The sequence below is a fragment of the Primulina eburnea genome, chromosome 3 (assembly GCF_022965805.1).
Source record: "Primulina eburnea isolate SZY01 chromosome 3, ASM2296580v1, whole genome shotgun sequence".
In the NCBI taxonomy this organism is placed as follows: Eukaryota; Viridiplantae; Streptophyta; class Magnoliopsida; order Lamiales; family Gesneriaceae; genus Primulina; species Primulina eburnea.
This window is the reverse complement of record NC_133103.1, coordinates 1,713,639-1,731,786: the sequence shown is the minus strand read 5'-3', so window position 1 is coordinate 1,731,786 and position 18,148 is coordinate 1,713,639. Positions and strand designations below refer to the sequence as shown.

Below are 18,148 nucleotides of genomic sequence, written 5' to 3'. Positions count from 1 at the left end.
TATGAATTTGAAATTCATAATAATTGTTAGTAGGATAAATAAATTTGAGTGAAGTTATCTAATTTATAATAGATTTCAACTGATACATATTTTATATGAATTTGAAATTCATAATAATTGTTAGTAAATATATCTAAATTAATTTAGAGTGGATTTAAAATTAACCTAAATTTAAATTATTCAAACTAGTCAAATGAATTTGACACCATCTAAGTTATTTTTCAACTTACGAAATTATATAATTATTTAAGGATCATAACTAAATTTTACCTGTTACGTCTATTTATTTATCTTTCAATTTATTATTTATCACTTCATTTTCGTAGCATAATATTGGTATTATTATATAATGTGAGTTTTCATTAGTGTGTTTTGCCACCAAAAATGGCTTTTGTCCATTTATAAAACCAAGAGTGTTCATAGATCAGTTCAATTTTACATAATTTATTTTGGTTTTTCCAATTTTCGACTTTAGAAATATATAATCTGATATCCAACTTATTTTCTTTAATTTCATGAATTAATTCTTGAAATCAAATTTGAAAAACCGCAAAAAAAAAAATTAACATTTTGGTAAAATAAGTAGGATTATTAATATTTGAGGATGATAATTGTTTGTTATTTGAATTATTATTATATATAATGTTTTTCGTAAAATGTAATAATTCATTTTGTATTGTACAAAATGTTTATATTCTTTTAAATAAATAAAAGCGTTTTGCGGTTGGTGGGGGCGGTAATCACTCAACTCAGTTATATATAATTATATAAATTAATTTATAGATATATTATATAAATAAATTATCCCCACAGACAGTCGCACGTGATAACGTGCTTTGTATGTGCTGTTTACTTGTACTAAAAGTGTGATCTAAAATCTATAAGTCATGCATGAATTATGTTCAACAATAATATTTACCAAAAAAAAGGTATCCTTTTACAAAATTGGGCTAAGTGGCTTTCTTTAACAATTCAATACATCAATCCATTATAAAATCACACAAAAATTGGGTGTAGTATCGTCCAACCCTAGGCAGAAGGGAGGAGAAATGGCATCACAAATCATCCCCACTGTGGGATTGCCGGCCTTTCCTCGATCATGTTGTAATACAGTACGACGTTATCCTGCGTTCGGCAAGGTTAAGAACAAGTACCCTAATTACCGGGTTTGGAAAAATGTGCTCATATAATGTCAAAGTGGTAACTCGAGATTATAAATGATTATTTTATGTTGATTTTATGAATAGAATTTCTCCTATGTTGCTACCTGTCTTACAGTCTGCCATGTACTAGGGTCGAAACATACGTAGCAGCCTACTTCATACGTAACATTCTTTACGGAAGGCGCTGAGTTCTCTACCGGAGTGAACCACGTGCGGAGCTCTCTGTGGTAGTACCACCCTCTATCATGTCTATGCAGAATTGTGTCATTTCATTACTGCGCGAGAGAGAAAAACTTTACGGAAAATAACTTTTTTAGTTTACTAGTTTTAAGGCATATTATAACAAGTTAGAGTTTCGTATGAACATGAATCATGGGTTAGTATATATAAACTTGGAAAGGTACATTACGTATTAATTAAATAAATCCCAACTTTCCTCATATGCATGGGCTGTTCTTTCTTGCAAAATTGCTATGGCTACAGTGAAATGCTGACTCAAGTAAAAAGAGAAATGTAAATCAAAGATCACGATGAAAAATTCTTACAGTTCGTTTGCCGCTAAGAGCTGCGCCTGGTCGTTTGGCATACTGCAAGATAAGAGACAATCTACAAAGATAAGCCCTGCTGAACCAACATTTTAAATTATCGAAAGGCCTTGAAGTAATTACCTGTAAAACACGTAAAATAACATCGGTAGATGGAACTTCTTGAAGTGACTTCGCTGCACGAATACAAGGCGACCCATTAATTAATTAATAACAACGTTAATTTAATATGTTTGCATTACTTGACCAAACGGAATAGATCAAGAACACCTGCAATGGAGGAGGCTGTTTCGAAATGTAGCAGTCAGGAATATGATACTTCGGTCCTTCTTTGACATGTTCGTCAGACCATGGAGATGCAAATTTTTGGTGTAGAGGTTCTAGAGAATTCAATTCCAGGACGAGGGAGTGCGGATCAACTCCCATAGCAAGAGCGGTTTTAGCCGGATTGACGCCTTTTATGATTTTTAACAAACCAAGCAAGCCATAGTCATCAGGTCCAAGTCGAGAGCCTTGCCGAGGATTAACTTCTTTGCGTCTTAAGATATTATAGAAGTGAGGTTGAGATTGCTGGACATGCTGATATTGCTGCATAAGATGAACGTAGAATCACAAGTCATTAGATATCCGAATTCCAAAACATCCTTCATTTCTTATTCATTGGGGAAAAATCTGCAGTGAAGAAATTTCTTGGAAATTAAGGAAACTATAAAAATTACTTGATCATTTGAAGCTTAAAAGATAACAGAAAGAATAGTTTGTGCAATACCCCTGAACCATGAAAATGAAGATCTTGATTGCCTGGCGGTGGAAAAGAAAACCCCGTTCCGGTTATTGAATTAACGTGGTTTTGTTGCAAAGGATGATGTGAGTTTATGGCACCGGCATCAAACATAAAATCCGGAGATCTTCCCATCTAGTAGACAAAAAGGTATTTAAGAATTAGATACTGGATACGTACGTATTCACAAATGTTTAAGTAAACCACATTGCCAAGTACAAAAACTTACTGAATATTGTTGAGGTTGCACTAAATGTTCTTTCTGGTGCTGTGTTGCGCCATAATCAACGAAATTCCCGATGTTCAGACCACCTATCGTAATTCCAAGAAAGAAAACCAAATGGATTCATGGTATCAAGCTCGAGTAATGATAAATAGTCCATTGAAATAAGACTAGAAAAGGTGAAATATTTTTGAGTTCGCAGATAGATGATTAGAATCTTCTCTTTGTAAATATCTGATACAAAGTTTTGGAAGCTTGATGTTCACCGCTAGATAGGAAAGAACTCCACCTCTTATTGCAAGGTTGCAAAGTACAAATAGGCATATAATTTCATTAATAAAGTATCCAAGTTCAAAGCAATCTTAGCAATATATATAATAAAATCCTCTATTTAGTTTGTGATCTCTTGCCTTTTCTAGGTTACATAGTGTATTTTGTGGAAATATCGTCTAGATTTAAAAATTTAGCATTGGAAGTTTATTAAAATTCTTTACTATGAGAATTAAAACACCTTCATATGGCAACCAAGAGGAAAACATACATTTTGAAAGCCAAAATATTGATTGTGTTGAAAAAAAACTAGAGTTATTGGTTCGCGCGCTTTGAACATGTACATCAAGAAAAACAACTCATTATGATAAAAAAAAAAAAACAGTTTAAAAAATGAAGTGGATCTTTAATTATAATTACCTGGTTGACTTTGAGGATCACCAACAGAAGAAGAATAGTATCCGGATAGGTGGCATAAGCCATTGACACCAACATTAGCAGCAGCATCGACATTTGAGTCATTTAGCAATCCCATATAACTAAAATTATGACCGGGCACGTCTGGAAATTGGTTTTGTGGAAGTGGCATGGGCGCCCCGATATGAGAATTTCCATGATTGGGGACCATACAAGGAGCTAAAATAAGAAAACCAATGTTACTTGAATAGTAGCAAAAGAGTAAATGAAATCGGGTGAAGATATTTTGCAACATCTAGTTTTGCATGAATTGTACGTATATATGTCTATAAATCCAAATAAAAAATGTTTCTATTCAACTTAAGTAAAATTCTGCAGTATTAAGCATCCAAAACTAACATAAGGTTAAATTAGATTATTCATATAGAACATGTAATACAGAACTTCTCGCGCGGTTTCTAAGTATGATGCGCCACTAGTACTACTTGGGAAATCATATGTGATACATGCATAGTATTTACCTGACAAGTTAAAGCCAAAAGCAGGACTGGGGACAACAGCCAACGCAGGAGAACTTGAACTGCTTCCGTCTCCACTAACAAAACCACCAATATTATTGGAAATTCGCCCCGTATGTCCCTTATTTGGAACCAAAGGTGGCTTACTTGGAAAAAAAGGTGGCCTAGTTGGAATCAAAGGCGGCCCTGAAATCACACAATACGATAAAAGGCTAAAGATTCAATACATAGCAAACAAGTTATATTTAAAGGTTTGAAAAACTTATACCCCCAGTATTTGTGACGCTAGAATGCCCATGTGAACTTCCAAAACATAGCTGCATCAGATGGTCAATTAAAATTTAGGATTTCTCAACAAACTAGATATATAATAGAGATGTTTAGAAGTACTTTGAAGATATTTTTCTCACTGCAGTTTTAAAAAATTAGTTGTAAAACCTGGGAAGGTTCATTGGTTAAAAAATATGGTGTATTTCTCACATTCGACAAACTCCCTTGAGCTTGTTGGACACCGCTTGGAAGACCGACATTATTTGTTGAACTTCTCGATGCATATGATCCAGGCAAATACCTACACTCGTGAGTACTGTTGTGGAGCCCTTTATTATTGTTTCCTGAGTTGGGAAAAGAAATTTTTTGTTGTTTCTAACATTATAACATCTATAAAAAAATATATTTTACTAAATCGAGCAACTTTGAGTGTATACCAGTACCAGACTCATTCGAAACAACACTGGAGGAACCAAATGAAGTAGAATAAGGAGTCATAACAGTTCTTCCATTGGTATCTACACGGTTTGAATTAAACTTATTTGACTTCTTTGGTCTCCACATTTTCAACTTAAATAACTGCAAGATAATTTAAAAACAAGCACACATTAACAAATCCCTTTGATTAGATTTTCTTGACGGTTAACGGTCGAATAAATTTGTTTTTTTTTTCTTTGGGCATGAAAATCGAATTCTACGTCTATAAACCCACAAAACATGGATTAGATTTGTCTTTTAAGTTAGATAGGCATCAAGATCTCACTTGTGATAAAGTAATTCTCTTAGAAAACTGGTTTACCGAGTCAACCAATCTCTTCATTCAATGATTGCAAGTTGAAATTATTTGCTCATGAACTAAATCCATTAAAGAAAACTCCAGGAAAAAGAAGAGATCTAAGAGGAAATCGAAATCTTTAAACTTCAATTCTTAACCCATGCAATAACCACATCCACTCATACAAAAGAAATTCTATAAAAACAAAAGGACGTCATTTTTTTTAAATAATTCAAACGCATGCATGTTCACCCAGATGGTTATAAAACCCTAAAACATACTAATTCAATCAAAAGATTAATGAACATCCGACTTAATCAACCTGTATCAGGGAAAAGAAAAGAACAAAAAAAAAAATGATAAATATCTCAGTCACCTTCAGAAATTTGGAAAAAGGAAAAGAGATTAGAATTTTGAATGCAAAAACAAATTTAGACGTGTTTAATTGGTGAAAAGAAGTTCTCACTGAATCTTCAGTCGTGAGCAGGAGCCGTTGCGAAGAAGGGTGGTTTGCGGCCTGGATGGCTGAAATTGATACAGGACTCTCCTTTATATAGGAGGACTCTACATTGTCTATGGTCCTGGTATTATACAGTTCTCTACGATGGTCCTTTCTAATATTTATTTTGGGATAATAAAATTTATTTTTGCAACATGATTTTACTAGACTAGTTTTTATTTGATTTTCATTTCCATAAATTCTCTTGATGTTATTTTCTTGTAAATTATTGTAAAAAATCTGGGCATTTTTTGTGTATCGCGAATTTTTTACGTATGTATGTGAATGAACATCGATGTTGAATATAGTACAATATTATCATTTTTAGATAGTGAGCCTTGTAATTTACTATGTTAAATATGCATAAAGTTGTTTATTTTTTTATCCTTAAATTTATAATAATATATAATTTTCTTATGAATCACCAAAAAGAGCTCATTTGGATTACCTAAGTTTCTCCAAAAAATATTTAACTTTTTGAAAAAGAATTTTAAAGTAATTTGTCAACATTTATTGAAATTTCGATAAAACAAAAATATTTTAAAAGTAGAGATTGCAAATTGAAAAAAAAAAAACAAGCACAAAAAATGAACTTTTACTTTCTATGTCAAATTCAATCACATTAGGAAATTTTTCAAAAAAAATCTGATTATCATATTCATTATTTTATCTCTACAATAAAAAAAAAATCCACTCAATCTTTTAAAAAAATTCCAATCAAGTCATTGTTTCACATTTCAAATCAGCAATTCAAAACATAATTATATTACAATTGCATGCATATTTTTTTGGCTCAACCTTTTTCTAATAATTATTATTTAATTCTATATTCCACCCATTAGTACTTGGTATCGATTTACATTTGAATTTATTTGTATCTCATTCTATTTAAATTTAAATAAATTGATGTTAGAATCGGAATTAAACTATTTGATTCAAAATAAGAATGATCTTGTTTTTTTTTTTTTCTCAAATAAGTATTAGCACAATCGATAAACTCTATGCATCGACTAACCAAATAATTTACCACATATAAAATATTATTTTTCATAAAATTTATATAAAAAATTACTGTATCATCATATTTCACCAAATAATTTACCACATAAAAATTAGATTTTGTATTTAATTGCATGCATCATATGTCGGTGACTTAGCAAAATAGAGGGAAAATTAATTATGGCCAAGACATTTAAATTATTAATGTAATCATATATCTAAATATTTTTTTATTAATTCTAAATAATGAACGATTATATTATTGTTATTTAATTATATGTTTTATTAAAGATCAATTATAAGCCTTCGCGTATCATGAGATTAATAAAATATTTAATAATGTAACAAAATCATCTCGCTAAAAAAATACTATTTTTATCCACTAATTTGTTCAATTTTTATTTTGGTTCACTAAATATTCAAAGTTTGGTTTTGGTACACCAACTTTTAACTGTCAGCTCTTTTGGTTCAATTGCTGACGTGACACTAGAAAACACTATCATGACACCGTAAAATGTTGTCATGTCATTAAAAATGGTGACGTGAGATCGAAAATTACTGCCATGTTACATTTGATATTAAAAATTAGATTAAAATAGCCGAAAATTTAAATTTGGTTGATCAAAACCAAACTTTAAAAATTTAATGGACCAAAACCCGAAATTAGAAATTTTAATGTATAAAAAAAATCATTTTCCCCTTTAAAAAATAAATAGGGTGCCCTTTGAAGGGTTCCGTTTCAAATTAATAAACCCAGCCGGTGGAAGGGGTTAAGCAGAAAATTATAAAGTATAAATAATATTTTCCTATTTTTGTAATATCTCATTAGATTATATATTTTCCAAAATGTCAATTCTACAAATTTCATACCAATAATCTGGCCCTTTTGTTGTATTTGAATCATTTTATGTTTATTTTTATCATTTTATACTTATTAGGATAAATGAAAGGGTAAAGTTTTTCCATTATAGTTTTATTACTTTTTCCAAAACCCATTCGTTTGCCTAGAAACGACGACGAAGGCTTAAAATATAAATGAAAGGACAATTTTTTTTATTATTTTTTTCATTTTGAGATTTGCTAGTTTGCTCAAAAACTAGATACTGTTTGTATTAATTGTATGGACATTGTGTGTTAAATGATGTAAAATTTATGGTCAATGTTGGGAAGAAATCAATTTTGATTTTTTAAAAAAATAATAAAAATTAAAACTTACAGTAGTAACAAAAATATAGAATTAGAAAAGATATATGTGAAACAACTATCTATTGAAAATTTAAAAATTATTCAAAAATCATAAACCCTTTACTAGAAAAATCATAAACCTCACTTAAAATTACTAAAATAAAAAACTAATCAAAATATCATAAAATTGTCATTTATAAATTCTTGAAATCAAAACCTTATAACGAGACAGATGACATTAATTCTTGAAATCAAATTTGTATCACCGGCAAAAATATAAAAAATAATAATAATTTGTGTAAACTAACTAGGATTGAGTAAAATTTGAGGATGGGAATTGTTTTTAATTTTCACTACAATATAAAAAAATTTCATAAAAAATATTATACATTTTTTTCATTGTGTTTTCAAAGTGTGGTTTTCGTGCACTAAATGTGATTTTTTTGGGCTTTCAATCCTTTTTAATGGAGTGTTCGTCTGTTCGATAACACGTAGGCAATTAGATCAAATAGCTGAAAATTAAAAATTGTTGTACTAAAATTAAACTTCGAAAACCTAATTGATCAAAACCCAAAATTGTACAAGTTAGTCGATAAAAAATCGTTTTCCCATTATATATTTTTAAGCACAAATTTTGAAAACAGGGCCTCAAAAGTTCAAGCTCTTCTGGAGACAATTCTCAAACTCCTTATGTTCGATTAAATGTCTGCACGAATACAAGACGACCCGCTCATTAATAACGTAGTTAACTGAATATGTTGGCACTACTTGACCAAAAGGAATAGAAAAGAACACCTTCAATGGAGGAGGCTGTTTAGAAATGTAGCAGTCAGGAATACCATACTTCGGTCCTTCTTTGACATGTTCATCAGACCATGGAGATGCAAACTTTTGGTGAAGAGGCTCCAGAGAATGCAATTCCAGGTCGAGGAAGACCGTATCAACTCCCTTAGCAAGAGCAGTTTTAGCCGGATTGACGCCTTTTATGATTTTTAACAAACCAAGCAAGCCATGGTCATCAGGTGCAAGCATAGAGCCTTAAGCACAGGTTTAGACAACTAGTGGCATTATTACTTGAAATCAAATTTGCAAAACCCGCGAAAAAAAGTTGAAAATTTCGGGTAAAATTTGAGGATGAGAATTGTTTTTAATTTTAATTATTATATAAACTTTGTTTTTCTTAAAAATTTTATAATATATTTTGTACAGAATAAGAAGTTTATATAATATAAAATATATAATAAAGTTTTGTGGGTGGTGGAGCGGTAATCACCATATCCAGTATATTTATAAAATTTAATTTTATAAATAAATTATCCACCAGTGCGTCACACGTGCAAAACGTGCTCAGTACGTGCTAAAATGTGCTTTGTATGTGCTATTTACTAATACTGATAAGTGCCTAAAATCTATAGTCATGCATGGATCAGGTTCAACAATAATATTTGCCAAAAAAAGTTAATCCTTTTACAAAATAAGTCTCGGTGGATTTCTTTAACAATTCAATATACCCATCCATAATAAAATCACACATAAACTCGGTTTTTGTTCAGTCAATGTAACAATTTCATTAAACAAATTACATAATAAAATTGGCAATCCCAAATATGTATAACAGAAAGAATAGTTTGTGCAATACCCCTGAACCGTGAAAATGAAGATCTTGATTGCCTGGCGGTGGAAAAGAAAACCCCGTTCCCGTTATTGAAGAAACGTGGTTTTGTTGCAAAGGATGATGTGAGTTTATGGCACCGGCATCAAACATAAAATCCGGAGATCTTCCCATCTAGTACTAGACAAAAAAGGTATTTAAGAATTAGATACTGGATACGTACGTATTCACAAATGTTTAAGTAAACCACATTGCCAAGTACAAAAACTTACTGAATATTGTTGAGGTTGCACTAAATGTTCTTTCTGGTGCTGTGTTGCGCCATAATCAACGAAATTCCCGATGTTCAGACCTCCTATCATAATTCCAAGAAAGAAAACTCAGCCCATAATAAAACCATAGGAAGTTCAATAAATTCATTACCATGAGAATTGAAGCACTTTCATATATATGGCGACCAAGAGGAAAAATATTCATTATGTTGAAAAAAACTAAAGTTATTGGTTCGCTTTAAAATTGTACAGTAAGAAAATTTACCCAATATTATTATAGGAAAACAATTTAAAATTTTAGTTGCTCTTTAATCATAATTACCTGGTTGATCTTGAGAATCACCAATAGAAGAATGGTATCCGGATTGGTGGCATAAGTCATTGACACCAACACTAGCAGCATCGTCTCCATCTGAGTTATTTAGCAATCCCATAAAACTAAAATGATCGGTCTCATCTTGAAATTGGTTTTGTGGAAGTGCAATAGGAACCCTAATTAATTGAGAATTTCCAGGAATGGGGACCATACTGTTGGTCCCACGTGCAGAATTTGAGATAGTAAAAACCGGAAAATAAAAAATAACTGGACACCGAGATTTACGTGGAAAACCCCTAAAAATTATTAGGGTAAAAACCACGGGCAAGATGAAAAGAATTCCACTATAATATTTTGTGGTGTACAACTCACTCACTGTGTTTCCAAAGAGAACACACACTCTCTTAATACAGGAGAACAAAACACCTCACAAATATTATAGAACTAAGCACTCAAATGCTTATAAGATGAGAGAAAACTCGAAGAAGAGATGATTTCCAAATGAAGAGAGGAGCTCTATTTATAGAGTCCCCTGACCGTGTGAACACGCGTTAAAAACGCGTATTCAATTTCTTTACGAAACTTTGCTTCCGGCCAACCCACGTTTTAATTTCATTCAGCTTTGCTGCCAGCCATGTGCATTTATTGCCATGGTCCTGCCGACATTTCTCCCACTTGGAGATTTGATTGAGAATCAAACATATCTCCACACATCCTTTCAATCTTGCCATTCCATGCTGCTTACGTTTCCGCTAGACCACTTGAGAATCTACACCACTCAAACTTATCAGTGTTCACTGGCTTGGTCAGAAAATCAGCTATGTTGTCCTTTGTATGGATCTTCTGCATATCCACGCTTCCTTCTTCTACTACTTCCCGCACAAAGTGAAATTGTACTCCAATGTGTTTCGTCCTGGAATGAAAGGCTGGATTCCTTGCAATGTGCAAGGCACTTTGACTGTCACAAAACAAAGGAACATTCTCTTGTTTGTGCCCGATCTCCTCCAACAACCTTTTAATCCATATTGCCTCCTTGCAAGCCTGAGTAGCTGCCATGTATTCTGCCTCTGTTGTAGATAACGCCACAACTGTCTGCAGTTTTGAAACCCAGCTTACTGCTCCTCCTGCAAGTGTAAACACATAACCAGTAGTAGATTTCCTCTTATCAGGATCACCTGCATAATCTGAATCGACATAGCCCCTGAGTGTAAAATCCGATCCTCCATAACATAATGCAGCATTCGAGGTACCCTTAATGTATCTAAGGATCCTCTTAACAGTGCTCCAATGCTCTCGTCCAGGATTCGCCATATACCGACTAACTGCTCCCACTGCTTGAGCAATGTCCGGTCTTGTACATATCATGGCGAACATCAAACTTCCCACTGCTGATGCATATGGTACTCGAGACATCTCCATCCTCTCTGCTTCACTGCTAGGACACATTTCGGAGGATAACTTGAAGTTAACAGGAAGAGGGGTCGAGATTGGCTTACTATCTTGCATGTTGAAGCGTTGCAAGACTTTCTTCAAATAATTTTTCTGGGAAAGCCAAATCTTTCTGTTACTTCTGTCTCGGTGAACTTGCATCCCTAGAATCTTGTTTGCTGGTCCCAAGTCCTTCATATCAAATTCCCTAGCCAACTGTGCCTTCAATCCTTGGACCTGATCTTTGTTGGGGCCTGCTACCAACATGTCGTCCACATACAACAGCAAAATAATATAATCATCATCAGACCTCTTGAAATACGTACAAGGGTCTGCACTCAGTCTGTTGTATCCAAGGCTCATGATATAGGAATCAAATCTCTTGTACCAACACCTCGGCGCCTGTTTGAGACCGTACAGAGATTTGTTCAACCTGCAAACCAAGTTCTCTTTGCCTATTTCTGCAAAACCTTCTGGCTGGAGCATATAGATTTCTTCTTCAAGATCTCCATGAAGAAACGTCGTTTTCACATCTAGCTGTTCTAGATGTAGGTCAAACACCGCACACAATGCCAGCACCACTCTGACTGTTGTAAGCCGAACCACAGGTGAAAATATCTCATTGAAGTCAATGCCTTCTTTCTGAGCATACCCTTTTACCACCAATCTAGTACGATACCGTTCCACTTGATTATTGCCATCTCGCTTGATCTTATAGACCCATCTGTTACCGATGGCTTTCCTCCCTCGTGGTAGTGTAACAAGATCCCAAGTTTTATTCATGTCTAATGCCTCCAATTCTTCTTGCATTGCTATCATCCACAAAGATACATCCGAGCTTTGAGTAGCCTCGTGGAAACTCGATGGCTCACCATCTTCTGATAATAGACAATATGCAATGTTGCTTTCAGTGACATAATCTGAAAGCCAACCTGGTGGTCTTCTGTCTCGAGTTGACTGCCTCACATTGGAAACCTCAGACTCAACTTGTTCTTGTTCTTCGTGCTCTGGTACTGCTTCACAAGAAACTTGACCTTCGTCTGTCTTATTTTCTACCTGAAAAATAGTAGTTTCTGAATTCTGTGTGCCTTTGTCTCCCTTTACTTTATCTTCCTCGAAGATAACATTCCTGCTGATGACAAGCTTGTGAACAGTAGGATCCCACAAGCGAAACCCCTTTACTCCATCAGCATAACTCAAGAAGATACATTTTCTGGATTTCGAATCCAACTTCGATCTTTCTTGCTCATTGTACAGAACGTACACCGGACTTCCAAATGTATGCAAATGAGAATAATCTGTCGGCTTCCCAGTCCATATCGCCATCGGAGTCTTCAGATCAATTGCCACTGAAGGAGAACGATTGATAATATAACAAGCGGTTTTGACTGCTTCTGCCCAAAATGACTTTTCCAGACCTGCAGTCCGCAACATAGCTCTTGTTATGTCCAACAAGGTCCTGTTCATTCGCTCCGCCACTCCATTCTGTTGAGATGTGTAAGCCGCCGTGAACTGTCTCTTGATGCCCTCATGTTGACAATATGCATCAAACTCGTCACTGGTATATTCTCCTCCATTGTCAGTCCGCAGACACTTGATTTTCTTTTCTGAATCAAGTTCAACCCGCGCTTTGAAATCTTTGAAGATCTGGAAAACATTTGATTTCTTCTTGATCGGATACACCCAACATCTCCTAGAGAAATCATCAATGAACGAGACAAAGTATCTCGCTCCTCCTAGGGATACAACCGGTGCTTGCCAAACATCCGAATGAATCAGCTCCAATATGCTTTTGCTCCTGGCAGTAGAAGTGCCAAACTTTAATCTGTGTCGTTTACTGGTAACACAATGCTCACAAAAGGTAGTGACACTTTTGTAAGTCCCGGCAGCAGCTTCCGTTCTGAGAGAATTTTCAACCCCCGTTCTGACATATGCCCGAGCTTTCTATGCCATAACACTGTTAATTCTTCTCCTGAACCAATTGATGCAACAGCTAGTTCTGCCTCTTTGTGTGTTTCTCCCAAAAGTACATACAGATTTGCAGCAACCTTTTCCGCCTTCATAACCACAAGCGCGCCCTTCACAATTTTCATGATCTCGTTCTCGATCCGAGTTTTGCATCCGATGTCATCCAATTGTCCCAAGGACAAAAGATTTTTCGTCAGTCCTTTCACATATCGTACCTCCTGTATGGTGCGAATGGTGTCATCAAACATTTTAATTTTGATAGTACCGACCCCAGCGATTTCCAAGGCATGATCATTTCCCATGAATACAGATCCTCCTGAGATTGGTTCATAATGATCAAACCATTCTCTCCGAGACGTCATGTGCCACGTCGCTCCTGAATCCATAATCCATGTGTCACAAAATTTGTGTCTGTCTTCTGCAACAGTTGCCGCTTCGCTGAATAATATTTCACCACTTCCTGAAGTACTGGCCACATTTCCTTGAGAACTTTTATCGATACTCGTACACTCTTTCTTGAAGTGCCCTTTACCGCCACATTTAAAGCAGTAAATATTTTTCTTCTTACTTCTCGACTTTGATCTACCTCGTCTTTGGCTCCCACTGGAGTCACGGTCCATGAATCTTCCTCTTATCATCGGTAACGCCTCTGCCTGCTTCGAGGATACCAACCTATCTTCCTTATTCTTGCGCCGGCTTTCTTCTCCGAGAACCGCAGTTAAGACATCGTCGAATTTTAGAAAGCCCATCAGAATATTGTTGGTAATGTTGATGATAAGTTGATCGTATGAATCTGGTAGACTTTGAAGTAGAAGCTCTGCACGTTCATTTTCCCCTATTTTATGCCCCATGGAAGTGAGTTGGGCAAATAGAGTATTTAGTGTATTGATATGGTCGGTCATCGATGAGGATTCCGCCATCCGAAGAGTATAAAGCCTTCTCTTTAGGAAAATCATATTGTGTAGCGACTTGACCTCGTACATCTTTGTTAGAGTATCTCAGATAACTTTGGCTGTTTTAACTCAAAGATACTTGACAAAACTTCGTCTGCTATAGCCAAGTGTAAATTGGCAACAGCGTTATCATTCATCTCATTCCACTTTCCATCATCTGTAATATCCACTGGTCTATCTTCAATAGCCGCCAAGCAATTTTCTTTTCTTAAAACTGCTTGTATCTTTATTTTCCACAGCATAAAATTGCTTCCATTGAACTTTGCTATCTCGTACCTTCCCGCCATTATGTCTACGACAACTTTAGTAGACCGGACAAAATAATCCCGCCTTAAATAAAAAATCTCAAAAAATCTTTTCTGATGTGGAAGATCAGTCTAGGCTGCAACCACAGAGCATACTCAGAATCTTAAGAAATTTTAAACCAAGGCTCTGATACCACTTGTTGGTCCCACGTGCAGAATTTGAGATAGTAAAAACCGGAAAATAAAGAATAACCGGACACCGAGATTTACGTGGAAAACCCCTAAAAATTATTAGGGTAAAAACCACGGGCAAGATGAAAAGAATTCCACTATAATATTTTGTGGTGTACAACTCACTCACTGTGTTTCCAAAGAGAACACACACTCTCTTAATACAGGAGAACAAAACACCTCACAAATATTATAGAACTAAGCACTCAAATGCTTATAAGATGAGAAAAAACTCGAAGAAGGGATGATTTCCAAATGAAGAGAGGAGCTCTATTTATAGAGCCCCCTGACCGTGTGAACACGCGTTAAAAACGCGTATTCAATTTCTTTACGAAACTTTGCTTCCGGCCAACCCACGTTTTTATTTCATTCAGCTTTGCTGCCAGCCATGTGCATTTATTGCCATGGTCCTGCCGACACATACAACGAGCTAAAAAAAACCAAATGGTACTTGAGTAGTAGTAAAAGAGAATGAAATTGGTGTAGATATTTGCAACATTTAGTTTTGCGTGATTTGTATGTCTATAAATTCAAATAAAGAATGCTTCAATGCAACTTTAAAGAAAAAAACAAATTTGCAGCATTATTATTGCTATGCAAGCAATGCTAAACTTCTCAGTTTCTTTGTATGATGCTACCACTATTGTTGTACTACTTGGGAAATCATATGTAATAAATGTATAGTATTTACCGGACATGTTAAAACCAAAAGCAGGACTATGGACATTAGCCAACCCAGTAGAACTCGAACTGCTACCGTCTGCACTAACAAAACCACCAATAGAATTGGCAATTTGCCCTATATGTCCCATATTTGCAGGAACCAAAGATGGCCTACTTGGAATCAAAGTTGGCCCTGAAAACACAAAATATTATTGAAAAACAAGGTTATTAATTCAATACATTGCAAACAAGTTGTATTTATGGGTTTGAAAAATTTATACCCCAAGTATTTGTGACGCTTGAAAGCCCATACGAGCTTCCAAAATACAGCTGCATCAGATGGTCAATTACAATTTCGGATTTCTGAACAAACAAGGTAGTAGAGATGTTTGTACTTCGAAGATATTTTTCTCACTGTAATTTTTTTTCTTTTAACAAGGGGGTGGGATTTCTGTATTTAGAAGCCATGAGCCTCTCCCAAATATGAGAGAGGTGATGCCACTAGACCAAGTGGTTCTCAAAACAATTTTAGATAATTAGTAGTATAGTTATACCTGAGAAGGTTCGTCGGTTAAAATATGTGGTGTGTTTCGCACACTCGACGCACTTCCTTGAGCTTGTTGGACGCCACTTGGAAGACCGACAATATTTGTTGAATTTCTTGGTGCATATGATCCAGGCAAACACCTATTAAAGCTCCCGTGAATATTGTTGTGAAGCCGTTCATTGTTTCCTGCGTTGGGAAAATAAGTTTTTTTGTTAATTCAACCATTACAACATCTATAAAAAATTAGATTTTACTAAATGGAGCAACTAATTGGAATGTATACCATCAGACTCGTTCGAAACTACACTGGATGAACCAAATGAAGTAGAACAAGGAGTCATAAAAGTTCTTCTACTGGTATCTGCACGGCTTGAATTAGACTTGTTTGACGTCTTTGGTGTCCACATTTTCCACTTAAATAACTGCAAGATATTCAAATAAGCACAAATTAATAAATCTCTTTTGTCTTTCAAAATATGTATGCCAAACTTAATTTTATGGCACATGCAACACATTGATTGAGTTTACAATATAATTATCGATGGCATATCGCCAAAAGGAATCATGACGCATATAACAACTAAAGATTGCAAAAAAATAAGAATCTAAGAACCATTTTCCTGTCCACGTGCATTTTCTTAGCACGCATCGTAATTTTCAGATAAATTTGAAGTTGCTAATATCAATCAGTGCATCCACTGTGCAACCATAATTTATAATGCAATTGACTCAAACTTGATTCCATGTAACTAACAACGGTAAATATACAACGACGATTTTTTTTTTAAGTACGCATTGTAATTTTCAGATAAATTTGAAGTTGCTAATATCAATCAGTGCATCCACTGTGCAACCATAATTTATAATGCAATTGACTCAAACTTGATTCCATGAATCTCGTAACTAACAACGGTAAATGTACAACGACGATTTTTAAGCAACACAAATGTAAGTGCAAGATCGATGGTCACAAAATAGATTTTCTTAACGGTTAACGGTCGAATAAATGTGTTTCTTTTTCTTTGTGCATGAAGATCCAATCTCTGTCTAAAAACCCAACAAACATAAGTTAGCTAGGTCTGTCTTTTGAATTAGCTAAGCACCAAGATCTCACTTGTGATAGAGTGATTCTCTTAGAAAAATGGTTTACCAAGTAAAAAAGATCTCTTCATTCAAATTTCATTTATTGTTCCTTGAAATCATTTTTACTCAACTAAATCAATTCCAGAAAACTCCACGAAAAAGAAGAGATCTAAAGCAAGATAGAAAGCCTTTAAACTTCAGTTCTTAACCCATGCAATAACCACATGCACACAAACATCATAAATTCAACAAAAAAAAACCCTTTATTTTTTTCTGGAATTCGATTTTTTTGGGAAAAAAATAATTCAAACATGTGCATGCTCACCCAGATGGTTATAAAACCCTAAAACATATGAATTCAATTAAAAAAAATCAATGAAAATCCGATCTAATCAACCTGTGTCAGGGGGAAAAAAAACAAAAATGATAAATATCTCAGCCACCTTCAAGAAAACTACTTTTTATTCGCTTTTTGTTTCCAATAATTCTCTTGATGTTATTTTTGTGTAGATTATTATAAAGGAATAAAATATATATGATTTTTTTTTTGTCTTTCAAAATTTTTTACGTATGCATGGGACGGGCATCGATGTCGAAGATACAACAATCTTATTTTTTTATTTTGAGCATTTTTTGGGGGATCCTGTTGAACTTCAAAGTTACTATGTCAAATTTGCATAAAATTTTATTTTCCTCACGTGTGCTGAAATTTAATAAAAACTAGTACAACGACGCATGCGTTGCGTGCTTGTACGATATGTTTTTATAATTTATTTGATTTTTATTTAAATGAGGATCAAAATATATTTATAAGAAATAATGAGTGGCTACGTTATAATTTTGATATATGAACTAAAAAATAAATTAAAAAAGAATAAAAAAGACCCAAGCAAAAATTGAACCTACAACCTCATGATTAAGAAACATAGGCTTTATCCACTAAACTACATGTGACTTGCCTTTTTTTTAACACTTTATTATATATATAATTTGTAATGTAGAGAGTGGGGGTGAAGAGTATTTTAGGTATTTTAAAAAACAGACCAAGGAAGTTACTCTAATCTACTCAGCCTTAATAAATAGTAAGAGATGTTCAAAAAAATCATTATGACTTACTAAAAAGAGTTCATTTGGACACTTGTATTTAACTTTTAAAAAGTAATTTGTTAATATTTGATTTAATTT

At 34.2% G+C, this 18,148-nt stretch overlaps 1 protein-coding gene across 1 annotated transcript; it reads right to left on the bottom strand.

Annotated features, from left to right (window-relative positions):
- Positions 1 to 1,018: 1,018 nt before the first annotated feature.
- Positions 1,019 to 16,301, bottom strand: LOC140828616 (probable NOT transcription complex subunit VIP2). Its single transcript, XM_073191553.1, has 15 exons — positions 16,164 to 16,301; positions 15,362 to 16,066; positions 9,852 to 9,941; positions 9,530 to 9,612; positions 9,285 to 9,431; positions 4,625 to 4,766; positions 3,921 to 4,103; positions 3,403 to 3,618; positions 2,719 to 2,801; positions 2,478 to 2,624; positions 1,979 to 2,296; positions 1,832 to 1,884; positions 1,709 to 1,750; positions 1,268 to 1,412; positions 1,019 to 1,125 (listed from the first exon to the last, which is right to left on the bottom strand). The coding sequence occupies exons 2-15, from the start codon at positions 15,480 to 15,482 to the stop codon at positions 1,063 to 1,065; spliced, it is 1,833 nt and encodes a 610-aa protein (XP_073047654.1). The 5' UTR covers positions 15,483 to 16,066; positions 16,164 to 16,301; the 3' UTR covers positions 1,019 to 1,062.
- Between the last annotated feature and the right edge of the window lie 1,847 nt (positions 16,302 to 18,148).